This window comes from Triticum urartu, chromosome 6A, assembly GCF_056163025.1.
Source record: "Triticum urartu cultivar PI428250 chromosome 6A, HENAU_Tu73, whole genome shotgun sequence".
NCBI lineage: Eukaryota > Viridiplantae > Streptophyta > Magnoliopsida > Poales > Poaceae > Triticum > Triticum urartu.
Window position 1 is genome coordinate 569,008,422 of NC_141878.1, and position 20,481 is coordinate 569,028,902.

Consider the following 20,481-nt stretch of genomic DNA (forward strand, 5'->3'; position numbering starts at 1 on the left):
AAAATGACCAAATAAGCCACTGGAGACAAAATATTGCTGAAGAACTCTTCCAGCTAGCCACTCGCTTCAATGAAACACGTAAGGAAAAGGATGATAAGATGCTGCTTCCACAAGTTAACTACACCTAGAGGCACCAATAGAACTGATACATGTAGTTTAGTCACTGATTTAAGCATATATGAGACACCAGCCTATCGAAAGAACAACCCTATATGCAGGCAGACCAACAAAATAGTAAAGAAGTTCTTCGTCGGCGAACCACTCGTCACTCAACTTGGTAACATTCCTCACCAAAATTGAGACACATAATAACCCTTTTGTAATGTAAGAGTATTCCAGCCAAGCAACAATTAAAAATAGAACCTTATATGAATGCAACATAGTTTACATTATGATTTGTTGTATAAATTATGTGGATCAAATCATGTAAATCTTAAATATGTGTTTAGCATGGAAAATATTGGAAAATCCTTGGTCATGACGTTGACAGGAAAGGCATGCCTCTCAAAATTGTATTTATCTCTAATTTAAGCTTCGAGCTCTGGCACCTCTACAAATCTCTACTTTCCTCTACGAAGGGCCTATCTATTTACTTTTATGTTATTTACTTTTATTGCTGAGTCATCACCTTCTTAATTAAAGCACCAGTCCTGAGAGCACTATTGTTATTCTTATGCATTGAGTACAGTTAATATTGTGTGCATCATGACTAGATCCCTTCTACCATGAATTACAATGTTTAGTCGCTGCTTGAACTTTGAAGGTGTTTTGCATTTATGTTTTGCAGTCTCAGAAAGGACTAGCGAGATACCGTGTTATCATATTATATCATGATTGTTTTGACAAATTGTTGGCATTTGAGATTTGTTATTATTGCTCACTAGTTGATTATATCATTGATATGAGTAAATGTGATTTCTAAGTGTTATAATTTGCATGGTTAGTTCATGATCTTTGCTGAAAACTTGGGTGCTATTTAAGCTTATATACAGATACAAGAACAAAAGAGTTCGTAAAAGTTTTTCTTTATCAATTTTAGTTTGTCAACTGAATTGCTTGAGGACAAGCAATGAGTTAAGCTTGGGGGACTTGGTACGTCTTCGTCGTATCTACTTTTTCAAACACTTTTACTCTTGTGTTGCACTCAAATTTTCATGATTTGAATGAAACTAATCCGGACTGACGTTGTTTTCAGCATAACTACCATGGTGTTGTTTTTTGTGTAAAAAAAAGTTCTCGGAATTGGACGAAACTTTCTGAAGATTTTCTTATGGGATATAAAAAAATACTAGAGCCAAGACCCACCAGAGGGGGGGCACCTGTTGCCCACAAGGCAACAAGGCGTGGCCACCCACCTCCCAGGTGCGCCCAATTGCCTTGTAGGGCCCACATGGCTCCGCTGACCCTAATCTCAAGCCTATAAATTCCTTTTCCCCGAGAAAAAAATAAGAGAAGAAGTTTCATCGAGTTTTACGATACATAGCCGCCACCACCTCCTGTTCTTCATCGGGAGGCCAGATCTGGAGTCCGTTTGGGGCTCTGGAGAGGGGGGTTCATCGCCATCATCATCACCAACCCTTCTTCATCAGCAATTTCATGATGCTCACCACCGGTAGTGAGTAATTCCTTCATAGGCTTGCTGGACGGTGATAGGGTTGGATGAGATTTATCATGTAACAGAGTCAATTTGTTAGGGCTTGATCCCTAGTATCCACTATGTTCTGATATTGATGTTGCCATGACTTTGCTATGCTTAATGCTTGTCACTAGAGCCTGAGTGTCATGATTTCAGATCTGAACCCTCTATGTTTTCATGAATATATTTAAGTTCTAGATCCTATCTGCTAGTCATTTGCACTTGTTATTGTTATGATTCGTACACCCCCATAGTGACAATTGTTTGGGATACTCTCCGAGGATGACTATACTTCGAGGAGTTCATGTATTCACCATGTGCTAATGCTTTGTTCCGGTTCTCTATTAAAAGGAGGCCTTTATATTCCTTAGTTTCCTTATGGACCCCGCTGCCACAGGAGGGTAGGACAAAAGATGTCATGCAAGTTCTTACTATAAGCATGTATGACTATATACGGAATACATGCCTACATGCATTGATAAATTGGAGCTATTGTGTATCGCTCTAGGTTGTGATTGTTATATGATGAATGTCATCCAACACAAATATCCATCATTGATCCAATGCCTACGCTTTTGATATATTGATCTTTTCTAAGTTACTTTCGCTGCTGATGTTGTTACAATCACTAGAAAAACTGTTATTGTTTCTGTTACTGTTGATATTGCTACTGTTACTACTGCTATCAAACTATCATAATATTGTGCTACTGATCACCTTGTTGTAGATATTTAGTTCTCCAGGTGTTGTTGAATTGACAACTCAACTAATAATACTTAAAAATATTTTTTGGCTCCCCTTGTGTTGAATCAATAAATTTGGGTGAAATATTATCCTCGAACTATTGTGATCCCCTATAGTTGTGGGTTATCAGCCGCGTAGTCTTGTGAAGCAGCATGTCACCACGTTCCAAGGGATCAGGCGTAGCCCTCGGCATGCGCGATAAAGAAGTTAGCCTTGACAGAGATGTTGTGGGACGCGTCCTCACCAAAGGCAATCTCGACGGTGAACAAAGTCATCTCCTGCACCTTGTGAGGAACCACCATGGCCAGTCCTGCCGGGGAGACCGGCGCGGAAACCGAGACGGCTCGAGTAGGGGCGCTCGAGGTGGTGGATTCCTCCCGTGAGGCCAATTGGGTCTGTTCAATCCCATTCACGGGAATAGCCACTCCTAGAAGAACTGGCTCAATGCGACGAAAACGGTGGGCCCCTGGGAGGGTGCCGGCCTCCTGGGACCGAACGCACTTACGCGCCCGCGGTAGAGATCTGCCACGGTCATCACCGCCCGTGCCACGAGCTCCACGCGGACTCCAAGGTTGTTGACGTCCTCAAAGAACGCTGCAATGATGACAACCTCTGCAATGCCTCCTGTTTATGTGTGAAGCTGGGGGAAGCGAGCGACGTAGCTCCTGGGCTGCTCTCCAGCCCTCTGCCGAAGATGTAGGAGAGAAGTCTGCGTGGGCCTTAACGACCCGTGGTTCCTTGGGCACGAGACTCCCACCACAACGCCTCTACGATCGCGCACCACCCAGGTGGGCAGCGCGTTGCTACGACACAGCAGGAAGGGACCCTGCCTAGGTCGATGCACCTGGGCACGTGCCACCGGACGATGGACCCTGTCTCACACCATCTTCAGCAAAGCGTCTGCCAAATTAGGTGCCCAAGGGAACGAGGGAAGTGCACCAAGAGCGCTAGAAACGCCTCAGCCCCTACCCGACGCCAAATGTCAGTTTCTAAGAATCTGGATATGAGTTGTGAGAAACAACTCTTTGAGAGTTTGGCCAAGGACTGAACACTTCCAGCAATCCTACTTCATGGATGAACTACAGATGAACACAATGAACTACCTAGGTTCGGGCCACCTTCTTGGTGTAATACCCTACTCATGCTTTGTTTTGTATTGCAATGGTAGAGAGCTACAATATGTCAGTTACAAGGTGAAAAGATTGACATGTGTCTCTTCTCAGGCCAAAAGACCGACCCCTGTGAGGATTTGGTCTCCCCTATTTATAGTGTTCAGGGAGGCCTTGCCGGATGTTCCGATTGGTTGAATATACATTGGATTAGGCTAGTGTAGCCTATACCACGGTGGCATGGTCATCCATGCCATGCTTGTACAGTGATGATGAGGTCCTTCCGGAGCAGCGTGTTACCCTCCGAAGGCTAAATTTCGTGTTTTGACCCTTTTCTGAAACCTATTCGAGATTTGACCCTAGTTTGAAAAGATTTAGAGATCTGACCCTTTTGCTACCGCCAGGGACCATGGCGGTAGGGTATAACAGCCTACCGCCAAGGTCCCTGGCGGTAGGGTTGCATGCCCTACCGCCAAAAACCTCCTAAGTATTGAACACAATGCGTGCTTGTGCCTACCGCCAAGCACCTTGGCGGTAGGGTTATGCAGGCTACCGCTAGCCCGGTTGGCGGTAGCGATGTTTCCTACTACCAAAGTCCCTGGCGGTAGGTTGTTAGACCCTACCGCCATGGACTCTGGCGGTAGCAAAAGGGTCAGATCTCAAAAAAAAATCAAACTAGGGTCAAATTTCGAATAGGTTTCAGAAAAGGGTCAAAACACGAAAATTTGCCCCCTCCGGATACTTACCTACTTCCTTTGGTATTTGTCGGGCAATGGCGAGGTACTGCTACTGTAGCGGTGTAAGCGGTAGGTGAATCTTACTATAGTCGCCGTGGATAGCTTGGGAAGCACAGGTCCTGCCGGAGACCACGCGGAAGGATTAGTCATTCAGCCTCCATCTCCTTCTTGATGCAGGTAGCAACGTTCAACTCTAACACCCTCCCTTAATCTAAACTATCATATATTGAGATTTCTCTTGAACTCTTCAAAAGACTTGGTCGGCAAGGCTTTGGTAAATCCATCAGCTACTTGATCTTTGGATGGAATGAACCTTATGTCCAACTTCTTCTCTGCAACCCTTTCTCGCACAAAATGAAAATCAATCTCAATGTGTTTGGTTCTACCATGGAACACTGGATTAGCAAAAAGATAGGTTGCTCCCAAGTTGTCACACCATAGACAAGATATACGAAGTTGCTTGATTCCTAACTCATGAAGCAAAGATTCCACCCAAATAATTTCAGCAGTTGCATTTGCTAGTGATTTGTATTCAGCTTCTGTACTTGATCTCGACACAGTAGCTTGTTTTCTGGCACTCCAAGAAATAAGGTTTGAACCAAAAAATACTACAAATCCTCCAGTTGACTTTCTGTCATCAACACATCCTGTCCAGTCAGCATCAGAGAAAGCACTGACAAGTGTAGAGCTAGAACGCCTGAACTAAAGTCCTAAACTCATAGTATGCTTAATGTACCGTACAATCCTCTTGACAGATGTCCAATGAATGGAGGTAGGAGCATGTAAATATTGACAAACCTTGTTTACAGGAAATGATATGTCTGGTCGTGTCAAAGTCAAGTATTGTAGGACTCCAACAACACTTCTATATTTTGTGCTCTCCTCTTCATTAAGAGGTTCTCCTTGATATGCTGAAAGTTGTTCTGAAGAAGACAATGGTGTAGGTGAAGGTTTGCAATCCTTCATTCCCATACGAGTTAGTAGTTCAGTGGCATATTTCTCTTGATTCAACACTATGCCATCTTGAGTCTTCTTAACTTTAATGCCTAAGAAGAAATGTAAATCACCAAGATCCTTCAAGGCAAACTCTGAACTCAAATCATGCAAGAGAGCGTTAGTGGCATTTTGTGAAGAGCTTGCAACTATAATATCATCCACATATATGAGCACAAAAATTATTGTGTTTGCCTTATTATAAATGAAGAGAGATGTATCTGCCTTGGATGGAACAAAACCAAGATGTTTCAACTATGAACTTAACCTTGAGAACCATGCGCTAGGTGACTGTTTCAGACCATAAAGAGCTTTGTCAAGCTTGCAAACATAATGAGGTGTTTGTTTGTTTTCATATCCTGGTGGTTGCCTCCTATAGACCTCCTCTTCCAGAACACCATGCAGAAACGCGTTTTGAACATCTAGCTGTCGGAGACTCCATCCCCTAGAAACAGCAATGGCTAGCACAAGTCTTATAGTAGCAGCTTTAACAACTGGACTAAAAGTATCCTCATAATCAATACCATATCGTTGCTTAAATCCTTTTGCAACTAGACATGCTTTATACCTATTAATAGAGCCATCTGCTTTTCTTTTAATTCTATAGACCCATTTGCAGTAAATAATATTTTTACCTCTCTGACTTGGCACCAAGTGCCATGTTTTATTCTTCATGAGTGCATCATACTCTTCATCCATAGCCTTTCTCCATTTAGGATCTCCAAGTGCATCACTCAACCTTGTTGGTTCACCTGAAACACATAGCATGCCATATGGTATAGTGCCATCTCTTCTTACTTTGGGATTTCTAATACCTTTTTGTAGTCGGGTCATGACCCTTGAGGTAGTATCAGGCTATTCTTGTTGTTGCATAGAAGATTGCATAGACTGGCTGGTGGCAGAAGATCCAGGCGACCCATCCATGTGTGCAGACTGGACTGATGTATCGGATCCAGTGGACCCTGGTGTGGCTCGACCCGTACTAGCGATGACCGGGTCCACAGAATTAGCTGGAGCAGAGGATCCTGAGCCCGGTGTTCCTGTCTCCTGCATGCGCGTGCCGGACGAGGAGAATCCCGCGTCCTCTCCTATCCCCTGCATGTGGGCTGACGTGGCGGATGCGGAGCGGGCCGGGGACGCCTGATTTCCCTGTCGGTTAACAGGCGCATGATCCCGTGCGGATCTCCGCCCGTGATCCAAGGCAGATCGGCGCACAGGCGTGGCAGGCGCCGCCGCATCCTCCTCGTGCTCCACGCCTGCTGCTTCTTCCTCATACACATCAAATATAGCATCAATTTGTACCGATTTTGATCATCTTGACCGTTTTGAACGTCGTTTTCTTCATGTACCTGCACAGGCATAGTACCAGGAGCAGAACTAGAAGGAATATTAGCACATTGGTTAGTACAATTGTTATCACCCCCTTGATCAAACTCAGGAAGTAGAAGAATTTCTTTTCGAAGAAGGGCACCGGCATTTGGATGAAGTGACTTGAAAGGAAAAACAGATTCATCAAAGACAACATCCCTAGATATGTAGACTCTACCAGTAGAGACATCAAGACATTTGACCCCTTTGTGTATAGGACTATAACCCAAGAAAACACATTGTTTGGAACGGAACGCAAGTGTATGGTCGAAGATTCGGCCAACATGCACAACCAAATATGCGGAGGGATGTATAATCAGGAGTAATACCAAAAAGACGAATGATAGGATTCTCAAATTTGATGACTTTACTGGGACGAATATTGATAAGGTATGTTGCGGCAAGAAAGGCCTCATCCCAGAATTTGAGAGGCATAGATGCATGAGCTAGCAATGCTAGTCCTACTTCAACAATGTGGCGATGCTTTCGTTCAGTAGAACCGTTCTGTTGGTGAGCATGGGGACAAGATACACGGCGAGAAATTCCAATCTTTTGAAAAAAGGAATTAAGTTTCTCATACTCACCTCCCCAGTCCGTTTGCATGGAAAGAATTTTAGATTTCAGTTGACGTTCAACAAGACTTTGGAAGTTGCTAAAAACTTGAAAGACATCGGATCACTTCTTTAGCAAATAAATCCAAGTAAACTTTCTATAGTCATCAATAAAGCTTACATAATAAGAAAATCTACCGACTGAAGTGGGGGCTGGTCCCCAAACATCTGAAAAGATAAGTTGCAATGGAGCAGTAGATACACTAGTAGAGATGGGATATGGTAATTGATGACTTTTTGCTTGTTGACACGCATCACAAACTGACTCGATACTAGACACAGAAGGAAGTTTATTTTTGCTAATGACATGTTGAACTATAACTGAAGACGGATGACCCAAGCGTTGATGCCACTTCTCTGAAGATGGTTTGGTGACACTCCAAGCTTGTTTATTTGACTCTGACGAAGAAGAAGATGATGTGATTGGATAGAGACCTCCCTCGCATCTTCCTCTAAGGATGACTCTCCTCGTTGCCAAATCCTTAATCACAAAAGAATAAGGGTAGAATATGATGAGAACATTATTGTCAAGTGTAAAACAATGAACAGAGACAAGATTTTTGGATGCATGAGGGATATGTAAGACATTGTTTAGACGAAAAAATTTCTGAGGGGTTTTAACAATTGAATTGCCAATGTGAGTAATATCCATACCAGCTCCACTTGCCGTGTGTACTTGGTCACCTCCATGATATTTCTCCCGCATCGTCAACTTATCAAGCTCTCCTGTGATATGCTCGGTAGCACTCGAGTCTGCATACAAATTAGTGTCGATGCCATATGAGTTGGTGACGAGGTTAACCTTCTTCTTTTCCTGATAATCTTCCTTGTACCGATCCCAGCAGTCCCTGGCGCCACCGGCATGGTACTTATAACAGATCTGGCACTCGGGGTAATCACCCTCATGCTGTTGCTGATGCTGCTGCGGTGGTGGCTGGCGTTGACGCTGCTGGTAGCCGCCGCGAACAGGAGAAGAAGGAGCACGGTCGGATCGACCACGCCCTCTTCGTCCGCGGCCTCCTCTGCCCCGGGGCTGGCCGCGCCCCCTGTACATAGCATTGGCTGACGAACGGAAACCTGGTCCGTCGCCTAGCATCTCCATCCTCTGATCGAAAGCGGAAATCTGCGAGAAAAGATCATCAACAAAGATGGAATTCTTGATGGCGCGAACTGCTGCAACGACGAGATCGTAATCCCGATCGAGTCCGGCGAGGATGTAGTCCACCATCTCTCCATCTGTCACCGGACGACCTGCTGCCGCAAGCTCGTCTCCGAGGCTCTTCATCTTGGCAATGAAGGCATTGCTGGACATGTTGCCGTTCTTGGTGTTGGAGATGGCGATCCTCAAGTTTGTTATTCGCGATTGCGACTGCGCAGCAAAGATCGTGGTAAGGGCGGTCCATAGATCGAGGGTACCTTCCTTACCGATAACTTGCGCGAGGATTTCTGGGGTGAGCGAATTCAGCAGATAACTTAGGACCTGCTGATCTTTGGCAATCCATGGACCATACAGTGGATTCGGCTCGATGGCCGTGGTCTTGTCCGCCTTGGCGACCTCCACTGTTTTCGCCAGCGCTGCATCGCTGCCATCGAGAAGACCGGTCACCTGCGCGCCTCGAAGAGCCGGCAGAACTTGCGCCTTTCATAGGAGGTAATTCCCCCTCGCGAGCTTCTCTGTTGGTGGAGCGCCGAGGTTGAGGCCGACGGCGCTGGAGCTCATGATGATGGCGATGGAAGGGCGCTAGGGTTCTGTTTCTTTTTTTTTTGTCGCTAGATGATAGGGAAGAGGCTAGCTCTGTATACCATGTAAGATTTGGTATAAGCGTTCCTACTCTCCCGTGGAGAGCCGCGTGATGCTATTTATTGAGGGCAAATATGCCTTTGCCTTGGCTTACAAGAGAAATAAGAGAGAGCCCTGTCCTGGTTCGGTACAGAGGCAGAAACAGATACGAGAGGGAGAGAGATAGAGGTAGTTTAAGATTACATGAGGAAAACTACTCAAACTCTAACACGTGGTACAGGTCATTGCGTGGTCTTCAGAGTCAAGGCCCATTCCTCCCTAATGGGCAGGCGATGTGTCCACACGTCCTCCCGGAAAGACCCCACGAAGACCTTCCCGGAGAAGGCCTGTACTTATCTCTTGAACTGTCACTTGACGACCCAGGCCATAGTCCAGCGGGTCCATCAGGGTCTCCCAATGTACTCCCCGGACGGAGAAATGTCATTGCCTTCATCGTCAAGGCTCCTCTTAGCAGGCTAGTAATACCCCAGTTTTACTAATGCCGATTTTGGCTAGAGATAATAATTTGAAAAAGAAAGAAAAAAAGTGGACTGGACTCCTGCAATAACATTGAAACTGCTGAACACTTGTTCTTCTCCTGTAGCATTGCAAAGTCAGTTTGGGGGTGCAATTCCAATATTCTGGCCTTCTGGGGGCTGCCTGTTGTCCTAGAAATTGGAAATGCTCGGCAGAGTAACTTGGATGTATGCTTTCCTGCCTGGGAGTGAGAAGTTTTATATGATGAAATTGCTGCGGTTATTTGGGGGGTTTGGAATGTTCGTAACAAGATTACCTTCGAAAAACATGTGGTGAGGTCTCCTATTGAGGTTATTTTTACGACATGCAGGTTTTTGCTGTATTGGTCAGGGCTGCTGAAAGGTGCTCAGCATGTGGAACCAGGCGACGGCGAGGAGCCCATGGCGGCGACGCGCGTCGGCTGCATGCTCTCCCCGCCGCTGCCATCTTCCTGCTCCGTGGCAGGCGTGCCGGGTGAAGGCGAACGAGCTGGAAACAATCGAAGAGAACGTAACTCGGAATGAGGAACCGAGACGCGGATGCCGGTCGCCGAACCCCACCCCTGATGCTGCTCAACGCGGACGAGGTCTGGATGGCGAAGGGTGGGTAGTAGGAATATCTATGAACAGACAGCTAATTCATGGAGGCCTCACGAGCCATTCAGATTCAAATCCAAATCCATTCCTGCATGCATCAGGTTTTGGATGGATGCATTTCACCAGCCACATTTCGATTCAAATTCCACCTGGCCTATGCATGACATACAAATTCCAGGTCGAAGCCCATCATAGATTACTCACCTGTATAAAGCTTACAATCAAACCACCAGCGTCTCTAGCTGCTCAGGTTAGCAATCAACCCGTCATCCTACTTGTTTCTCCAACAGCTGCTGCTGCTACTGCTACTAGTACTACAATACATACACATACAGCCCAGCACTAGGCCTACTAAAGATGAGCAACACTAGCTACACTACACGGCATACCATACACAAAAGGTCGGGGGAACATGCGTATACACAGGATGCAGAGTGACGTGGATACACGGGCGGCGGCCTCTCGTCATATGCAAGCCCCGAGCGAGTAGAAGTCGCACCCCAGATCGTCGCCGCCGAAGGCAGCGTCGTCCTTCTCCTGTGTATGCATAAGCAAAACCATCATTAGATCAATCAAGTTCGGGTGGCGCTGAGGATATATGCATCGCTCTACTAGGCTGATTATGATGAATATAAAAGATTATGATGTATCGCTGTACTAGGCTGAAGCTACTCGTTATGTTCCTTACGGCGAACGATACATTAAAAGTATGCAAGAGGTTAAAAAGGTCGCCTTACCACTTTGATCATGGAATTGAGAAGACCGTCGAAGCTGCAGGTGCTGGAGCTGAGCTCGCTCTGCAGCCTTTGAGCGCCTGATTCAGACGCATTCCTTGCCATCGATGTGTCTCCTGAGAAGAGGATGTCAAACTTAGTTCGTGGAGCAGCTGTCGAGGCGCTCACGCTTGTCTGTCCAAACATTCTGCCACCATGGCTGCTGTCAATGCTGCAATTATTCGACCTTTGGCTCATGGAATGATAATGAGCACCAATATTGCTTGGCAGCTGAGAGGAACTCCATACAAGCTTCGGATCAAGTAGACTATCTGAACTTCCAAAGCTCACGTACTTCTGCTCGGTATCTGGAGACAAATGTATCGTGCCACCAAAGGAGCCAGCTCCCACTTTGGTACCTCTTGCGACCGTGAGGTCATTTGTTGGACGAAAACTTGCTGAGAATGCATCACCCAATCTGGTTGCACCATTGCTGCTGAATGAAGCACCATTATTGCTGAATGAACCATGCACAGGCAACATGTTTGCAGAAAATCCAGATGAAGGAAGAGCGCTCTGCTGGGATACACGAGACTCCAATGGACCAGAAGAGGCTCCAATGGCACCTTCGAGAAGTTCTACACTTGCAGAGGGAGCTCGAACTGATGGCTGGATGGCTACTTTGGCCTGTGTGCACTCCACAAGATCTGGAGGCAGTAATGGACTGCTTGTGACACTTGGGAGCATGCGAGGCATGCCATTAGCCCGGCTATTCCCAGAAAGGATGGTGGACAGATCACCGCTGCCCTCATTCATCCACTTCTGTTGTAATTGGGCTTGCCCAAGAGATGTCGCCAAACCTTGTCCCAAGTTCCCATGCTGGTTTCCTGGTAGGCTAAGATGATACTTAGCTGCATCACCAATCAAAGGATTTGTTGTGCAACTGCTACTTCCAGTCGGAATTGACCTGGAAGTGGCCACCCCCTGAATCACAACCGCTGTCTGGTTGTTTCTAGGACTATTTAGCAATCCATGTGCACTGAAAGTCGATAGCGCTGCGGGAGAGGTGAAAGCTTGATAACCCTGGAGTCCTTCGAATGCATCCATGCGCAGAAAGGGGTCTCTGCCTCCCAAGGCAGCAACGATGCCAGCTTGTTGTGATGCCACAGCACTTAACCGTCGGAGATAAAGCCTATATTTCTGCATGTACACCAAAGCAATCGGTTAAACTTGTGAAGCAGGTTATAACAAGTATTTACCTATTTGTGCACATCTAGCATTTAGGTCGTTTCAAAATGATATATAGGATCATTATAGAGCTAAGTTTCTGGTTTAGCATATACTACATGCTTGCTGAATCTTGTTAAAAGGTGTAGAGAAGTGCTACAGACAAGTGCCCCCTTTTATACAGTTCTTACCAGATTACTCATTTACTTGTTTCAGGATTTGTTCATGAAACTGCAGTGTTTAATAGTGAAGAAATAATTTATTTTTTTCAAAACTCCAGCCTTACTATGGAGAATGAAAATATATTTGTTCCAGGTTAGTCAGGGAGCAGTGCTTTCTTTCAGATCAACTTTAATACTCCTAACCAGTCAGCATATTTGCATATATTATATGCTAGTAACCTGTATCATTTGCATTGAAGAACTTAATAAAAGTTGCAGGATATACAATGCCTAGAACCACATACAGCAAAAGTTATCTCCGAATGCCTAGCTGCTGGCTGCAGTACAGATAATGCTCGGCAAGTATGGAACACACATGGTACTAATCTACTGATAACTACAAGAAAGTAAATTAAGTGGCTTGCCTGTAGGTGACTTGCAACATTTTCCCTAGTGAGTTTCTCAACATTCATAAGCTCGAGTATCCTTTTTGGCACAGCTTCTGCATAAACATGAAAGAAACATGAGTGACTCCAGAAATAAGTAGCAACAGAGAAGGGAGTTACTGTTAAGTTCTTACTGTCAATTCCAAGATGGTTGACTGCAGCAACAAATTTTCTATGCAGTTCAACTGACCAAACAACTCTTGGCCTCTTTGGGGCCGAAGGGTCATCATTGTCTTGGCCACTGCTATCCTCGTCTTCATCTTCCTCCTCACTATGGTATTCCTTCCTCTTCTTGCTGGGCCTCCCACTTTGGTCGGGTGACCCACATGTAACTTGGCCGAACACATAGTCAGAGTCCGCACTTGGTGGCTTATTGCACTCTTCATAGGTATCAAGATTAACAGAGTCACGAGTACTGAATTTCCTCCTAACAACATGCTGCCAGATGTTCCTAAGCTCTTCAATGCGAACAGGTTTTAGGAGATAGTCGCAGGCACCATGGGTTATGCCCTTCATTACAGTTTTTGTCTCTCCATTCACAGATAACACTGCATGGAAAATAATTGGTTAGTACTGACACTTTCCCCTCCTCAATCAGAAGTACAAATCATAAGATTAACTGTGCTGAATTGATATTTTGCATATAAAAGAACATACATCCAACAACTTAAAATAAGTACTACCTCCTATGTTCCTATTACCAAGACCCGTAAGAAAATTGGGCAGCTGTGAGATGGATAAAATTTGGAACTTACTGATGACAGGGAGGTCCATTTCAAGCCCCACAAGCTCAAGAAGCTTAAAGCCATCCATGTCTGGCATGTGCACATCACTGATAACCAGATCAAACATGTCCCTGTTTTCCCGCAGCATCCTCAGCGCGATAACAGCCTGATTCGTCGCCGTCACTGGAAACACAACAACAGGTTACTCTTCCTTTTTTACAATTCTTGTTGCTAGCTTACCAAACAGACCGCTTGGTAACAGGTTACTCTTCCATAGTGGGTAACAATACAAGAAAAGGGAAATGGTCCTGTGCATTTTTCATGACAAAAACCAGATGCCTCGTGCCATGTGTACTATAAAAAGGGAATCATAAATTCAGGTCACGCAATCTAATGAATCTATCCATCGAGAGGTATTCAATCTTTGGCTGCAGGCAGCATTTATATATGATGTTCAGTACACCAAATCTAGTTGTGAGCCGTGACAACTACCAACAGCAATTTTTATAGTGGTTGTCCTGGACACTGAGGAACAGGCAGATTTTCTGAAACAGAGCAACTAAAATTGACTGCGCCTGACGGAGTAGCCGGCTCCTAAACAAAATTACAACCCTGAACTGTAAAACAGCAAAACAAAGTTCTCACCGTGATACTGGCAGCGCCGCAGGAGGGTCTCGAGCACCTTGAGGCACACCGGGTCGTCGTCCACGGCGAGGACCCGCATGCCGACGGGGAACTGGTCCCTCCCCGTCGCCGCCGCGCCCCTCCTCACGTCCGTCCTCATGAGGACAACACCCTCCAGAGAAAATCCCCTCCCTCACTCGAAGGAAACCAATTCGCCGGAAGCAAACCAAGAACTCGACCCAGCAGAGGCAGCTCGCTACTGACAGGCTCGGAGCAAGAACACGAATTTCACACGGGACGCGCAGGTTGGTGGTGGCGCTGGCCCTAGACTCCAACCAAGAGGCCAAGAAAACCGCCCAAATCGAGCCAATTGCAGAGGGAGGGAGGCGGGCGCGGGGATGTGGACGGGGGAGGTGGCTTCGACTCAAGGCCTCCCAATCCCCAGCAAGGAAAGGAAAAGAGAGCCTGCCGTCCGTCCAACCTTAGCTGAAAAGAGAAGCGGGGAGGGAGGGAGGGGGAGAAAGGAGCAGCTGGTGGATTGGGACCTGGGGATGGATGGGGCTTCAGGACCAAACCCACCACCGCCACCGCCCCATCATCATTGAAGCAGGGGTGTGGGAAAGCAAGAGGCGAGGCGGGGCCGGGCCGGGAGTTGGACGCCAAAAGAGATGGGTGGAAAAGGGCGCCGATGGCGACCGCCGGAGGTGACCGCGCAACCAATCCCGCACTGCACCCCCCCCCCCCCCCCCCCCCCCCCTCTCTCGGCTCGCACGCGCCGCGGCTGATCTCTAGGCTCGCGGCGGGGAGGGAGAGGGCGGAGGGGATGCGGGTTTGGTTGGAGGGAGCGGAGGTGTGGTGGTTCTTGGCTTTGGTGTTGGGGAGGAAGAGGGGGATGGGAAGTGAATGTGTGAGAGGGGAGGGGGCACGGGCGGCCATGGATATAGAGGAGGGAGCAAGGGTCAAAAGAGTGGGGTGTCATCAGGCCAGGATACAACAGAAGGCGGGGCCCCGTCCATCCACGAGCCTCCTCCAAACTGATCATTACTACTACTGCTGCAGGAATATGATTCTCTGTGGCTCAACACCAAAGAAGTGATTCTTGTGATTTGTTTGAGGAGACTTTGGTCCTTGACTTTGGGTGCATATTTTTTGACCGTGATATCTGTGGAACGTTTCTTGAAGCATCTTCCTCAGCGAACATCAAACTTACCATGCTGAACCAAGTAAAGTTGTCGTGGCAACTTTTGTAGGATTCAGCATGATCGAAGGCGAAAGTTGTCATGTAGGGCCAACACACGCATAAAAAATTTGCCACGTTTCGCAGAAAAAATACCGCTCATTCGATCGTGATCAGACGTCTTTGAGAGCGTCGACTAGGAGGCCCAGTCTAACGTTCGCCGGATGTCATTTTCCTAATTTATTTCATAAAAAAGGGCTCACGCTGGGGTTTACTATGAAGCCCTTAGGTTTACCGAATACGACATGAGGTCTGATGTTTGTCCATAAAGTGCCAGATGTGCTCAAAAGCGAGTAAATAGCTATGTCAAGATGGAGATCAGCAACTAAAACCTCGCTAATGAAGATCGAACACTAACACTGCCTGAGTCACCATGAAGCGGCACGGAAGAGTGGCCGCATGGGGGCGTAGACTTGAGATGAGGTCGTTGACACATAGTGATTCTTGGCACCTTCTCAAAGGTCTCCAAAGCTATAAAACATGTGTCATCTTGTAAAAGTCATTAGCGAGTTTGCTTAATAAAGGTGCCCCTCAATAAGAGTTTGTTTGTAAGGTTCCATAGTTTCCAAATAAGGCGAAGCCAAGCTATGATACATCATGAATGGGACCGACCATTCCTTACATTGAAGCTCTCAAATGACGACCGGCCCACACGCACCCAAAAACATCTCTAATGCAACTCCACATGAACTAGGATAAAATACATCTAAAGAAGATGTGATCCATGTTCTCATCATCCCCACACACTTCGCATTTTCCGTCCCACGGGGCATGGAACTTGGAGACTTGAGCTCCACTAGGCAACATACCTCTAACAAGTTGCCACAAAAGGATTTTAATTTTACCTGGAAACCTCACCCCTTGAGAATTGTTGTGTAGAAGGAACTTGTGAAAAACTAACTATACGACTCAAGGACCAGCACAAAGGAGTCTTCCTTGATAGTTGGGTGGGCATCTTGAAGCAAAGTGATAAGGTTAGTCCATTGAGACCGATCATCCGGCAAGGGAGAGTATGTAAACCGAAGGGTCATATGAGATTTATCCAAATGTCACAAATCCTACAATTTGGATTTGTCTGAAACGTTGAAGAGACTCGGGAAGGAAGCAAATTGGGGGGCTCCATGTCTAGGAATCTAACCAAAGCCAAAGCATGTGGCACGAATATTGCTCGTCGCGTGTTTTTCTCTAGGGATTGCCACAAGCTTGAAGATCACATTGATCAAGGCGACCGGGCTATATTGGAGGATAAATATCCTCACTAACCTTGAAGATCACATTGATCAAGGCAACCGGGCTATATTGGAGGATAAATATCCTTACTAACCTTGGAGGGAGTCAGCACTCCAAAGTTTAGACTCTTGATATCGAGGAGACCCTTAGAGAAGTCATCCACCAACTTGAAGATTTGAGCCCCCATTAGGGCACATCGCTTCTTATAAAAGAGCAATGGGAACCCATCTGGTCCGATGCGGTATGAGGATGTTGAAGGAAATATGCCCTAGAGGCAATAATAAAGTTATTATTTATTTCCTTATATCATGATAAATGTTTATTATTCATGCTAGAATTGTATTAACCGGAAACATAATACATGTGTGAATACATAGACAAACAGAGTGTCACTAGTATGCCTCTACTTGACTAGCTCGTTAATCAAAGATGGTTATGTTTCCTAACCATGAACAAAGAGTTGTTATTTGATTAACGGGATCACATCATTAGGTGAATGATCTGATTGACATGACCCATTCCATTAGCTTAGCACCCGATCGTTTAGTATGTTGCTATTGCTTTCTTCATGACTTATACATGTTCCTATGACTATGAGATTATGCAACTCCCGTTTGCCGGAGGAACACTTTGTGTGCTACCAAACGTCACAAGTAAATGGGTGATTATAAAGGTGCTCTACAGGTGTCTCCAAAGGTACATGTTGGGTTGGCGTATTTCGAGATTAGGATTTGTCACTCCGATTGTCGGAGAGGTATCTCTGGACCCTCTCGGTAATGCACACCACATAAGCCTTGCAAGCATTGCAACTAATGAGTTAGTTGCGAGATGATGTATTACGGAACGAGTAAAGAGACTTGCCGGTAACGAGATTGAACTAGGTATTGAGATACTGACGATCGAATCTCGGGCAAGTAACATACCGATGACAAAGGGAACAACGTATGTTGTTATGCGGTCTGACCGATAAAGATCTTTGTAGAATATGTAGGAGCCAATATGAGCATCCAGGTTCCGCTATTGGTTATTGACCGGAGACGTGTCTCGGTCATGTCTACATTGTTCTCGAACCCGTAGGGTCCGCACGCTTAAGGTTTCGATGACAGTTATATTATGAGTTTATGAGTTTTGATGTACCGAAGTTAGTTCGGAGTCCCGGATGTGATCACGGACATGACGAGGAGTCTCGAAATGGTCGAGACATAAAGATTGATATATTGGACGGCTATATTCGGACACCGGAAGTGTTCCGGATGATTTCGGAGAAAACCGGAGAGCCGGAGGGTTACCGGAACCCCCCCCCCCGGGAGAAGTAATGGGCCATATAGGCCTTAGTGGAGAGAGAGAGAGGGGCTGCCAGAGGTGGGCCACGCGCCTCCTCCCCCCTGGTCCGAATTGGACTAGGAGAGGGGGGGCGGCGCCCCCCTTTCCCTCTCCCTCCCCACTTCTTCCCCCTCCTAGTAGGAGTCCTACTCCACTAGGAGGAGGACTCCTCCTGGCGCGCCTATAGGGGCCGGCCGGCCTCCTCCCCTTGCTCCTTTATATACGGGGGCAGAGGGGCACCCCTAGACACACAAGTTGATCTTCGTGATCGTTCCTTAGCCGTGTGTGGTGCCCCCTCCACCATATTCCACCTCGGTCATATTGTAGCGGTGCTTAGGCGAAGCCCTGCGACGGTAGAACATCAAGATCGTCACCACGCCGTCGTGCTGACGGAACTCCTCCCCAACGCTTTGCTGGATCGGAGCCCGGGGATCGTCATCGAGCTGAACGTGTGCTAGAACTCGGAGGTGCCGTAGTTTCGGTGCTTGATCGGTCGGGCCGTGGAGACGTACGACTACATCAACCAAACGCTTCTGTTGTCGATCTACAAGGGTACGTAGATCACACTCTCCCCTCTCGTTGCTATGCATCATCATGATCTTGCGTGTGCGTAGGAAATTTTTTGAAATTACTACGTTCCCCAATAGTGGTTTCAGAGCCTAGGTTTTATATGTTGATGTTATTTGCACGAGTAGAACACAAGTGAGTTGTGGGCGATATAAGTCATACTGCTTACCAGCATGTCATACTTTGGTTCGGCGGTATTGTTGGACGAAGCGGCCCGGACCGACATTACGCGTACGCTTACGCGAGACCGGTTCTCCCGACGTGCTTTGCACATAGGTGGCTTGCGGGTGACAGTTTCTCCAATTTTAGTTGAACCGAGTGTGGCTACGCCCGGTCCTTGCGAAGGTTAAAACAGCACCAACTTGACAAACTATCATTGTGGTTTTGATGCGTAGGTAAGATTGGTTCTTGCTTAAGCCCATAGCAGCCACGTAAAACTTGCAACAACAAAGTAGAGGACGTCTAACTTGTTTTTGCAGGGCATGTTGTGATGTGATATGGTCAAGACATGATGCTAAATTTTATTGTATGAGATGATCATGTTTTGTAACCGAGTTATCGGCAACTGGCAGGAGCCATATGGTTGTCGCTTTATTGTATGCAATGCAATCGCGCTGTAATGCTTTACTTTATCACTAAGCGGTAGCGATAGTCGTGGAAGCATAAGATTGGCGAGACGACAACGATGCTACGATGGAGATCAAGGTGTTGCGCCAGTGACGATGGTGATCATGACGGTGCTTTGAAGATGGAGATCACAAGCACAAGATGATGATGGCCATATCATATCACTTATATTGATTGCATGTGATGTTTATCTTTTATGCATCTTATCTTGTTTTGATTGACGGTAGCATTATAAGATGATCTCTCACTAATTATCAAGAAGTGTTCTCCCTGAGTATGCACCGTTGCGAAAGTTCTTCGTGCTGAGACACCACGTGATGATCGGGTGTGATACGCTCTACGTTCAAATACAACGGGTGCAAAACAGTTGCACACGCGGAATGCTCAGGTTATACTTGACGAGCCAAGCATATACAGATATGGCCTCGGAACACGGAGACCGAAAGGTCGAGCGTGAATCATATAGTAGATATGATCAACATAGTGATGTTCACCAATGAAACTACTCCATCTCACGTGATGATCGGACATGGTTTAGTTGATTTGGATCACGTAATCACTTAGAGGATTAGAGGGATGTCTATCTAAGTGGGAGTTCTTTAAGTAAATTAATTGAACCTAAATTTATCATGAAACTTAGTACCTGATAGTATCTTGCTTGTTTATGCTTGATTGTAGATAGATGGCTCGTGTTGTTGTTCCATTGAATTTTAATGCGTTCCTTGAGAAAGCAAAGTTGAAAGATGATGGTAGCAATTACACGGACTGGGTCCGTAACTTGAGGATTATCCTCATTGATGCACAGAAGAATTATGTCCTGGAAGCACCGCTGGGTGCCAGGCCTGCTGCTGGAGCGACACCAGATGTTATGAACGTCTGGCAGAGCAAAGCTGATGACTACTCGATAGTTCAGTGTCCCATGCTTTACGGCTTAGAATCGGGACTTCAACGATGTTTTGAACGTCATGGAGCATATGAGATGTTCCAGGAGTTGAAGTTAATATTTCAAGCAAATGCCCGGATTGAGAGATATGAAGTCTCCAATAAGTTCTATAGCTGCAAGATGGAGGAGAACAGTTCTGTCAGTGAGCATATACTCAAAATGTCTGGGTATAATAATCACTTGATTCAATTGGGAGTTAATCTTCCAGATGATTGCGTCATCGACAGAATTCTCCAATCACTGCCACCAAGCTACAAGAGCTTCGTGATGAACTATAATATGCAAGGGATGAATAAGACTATTCCCGAGCTCTTCGCAATGCTGAAAGTGTTGGAAATATGCCCTAGAGGCAATAATAAAAGCATTATTATTATATTTCCTTATTCATGATAATTGTCTTTATTCATGCTATAATTGTGTTATCCGGAAATCGTAATACATGTGTGAATAATAGACACCAGCATGTCCCTAGTAAGCCTCTAGGTGACTAGCTCGTTGATCAACAGATAGTCATGGTTTCCTGACTATGGACATTGGATGTCATTGATACCGAGATCACATCATTAGG

At 46.1% G+C, this 20,481-nt stretch overlaps 1 protein-coding gene across 1 annotated transcript; it reads right to left on the reverse strand.

Annotated features, from left to right (window-relative positions):
* Positions 1–10,251: 10,251 nt before the first annotated feature.
* On the reverse strand, positions 10,252–14,909 carry LOC125515168 (two-component response regulator ORR23). The gene is made up of 6 exons (XM_087528887.1): positions 14,008–14,909; positions 13,393–13,545; positions 12,772–13,185; positions 12,497–12,693; positions 10,828–12,003; positions 10,252–10,627 (listed from the first exon to the last, which is right to left on the reverse strand). Exons 1-6 carry the CDS (start codon positions 14,144–14,146, stop codon positions 10,556–10,558), a joined length of 2,151 nt encoding a protein of 716 aa, XP_087385013.1. The 5' UTR covers positions 14,147–14,909; the 3' UTR covers positions 10,252–10,555.
* Positions 14,910–20,481: the final 5,572 nt, after the last annotated feature.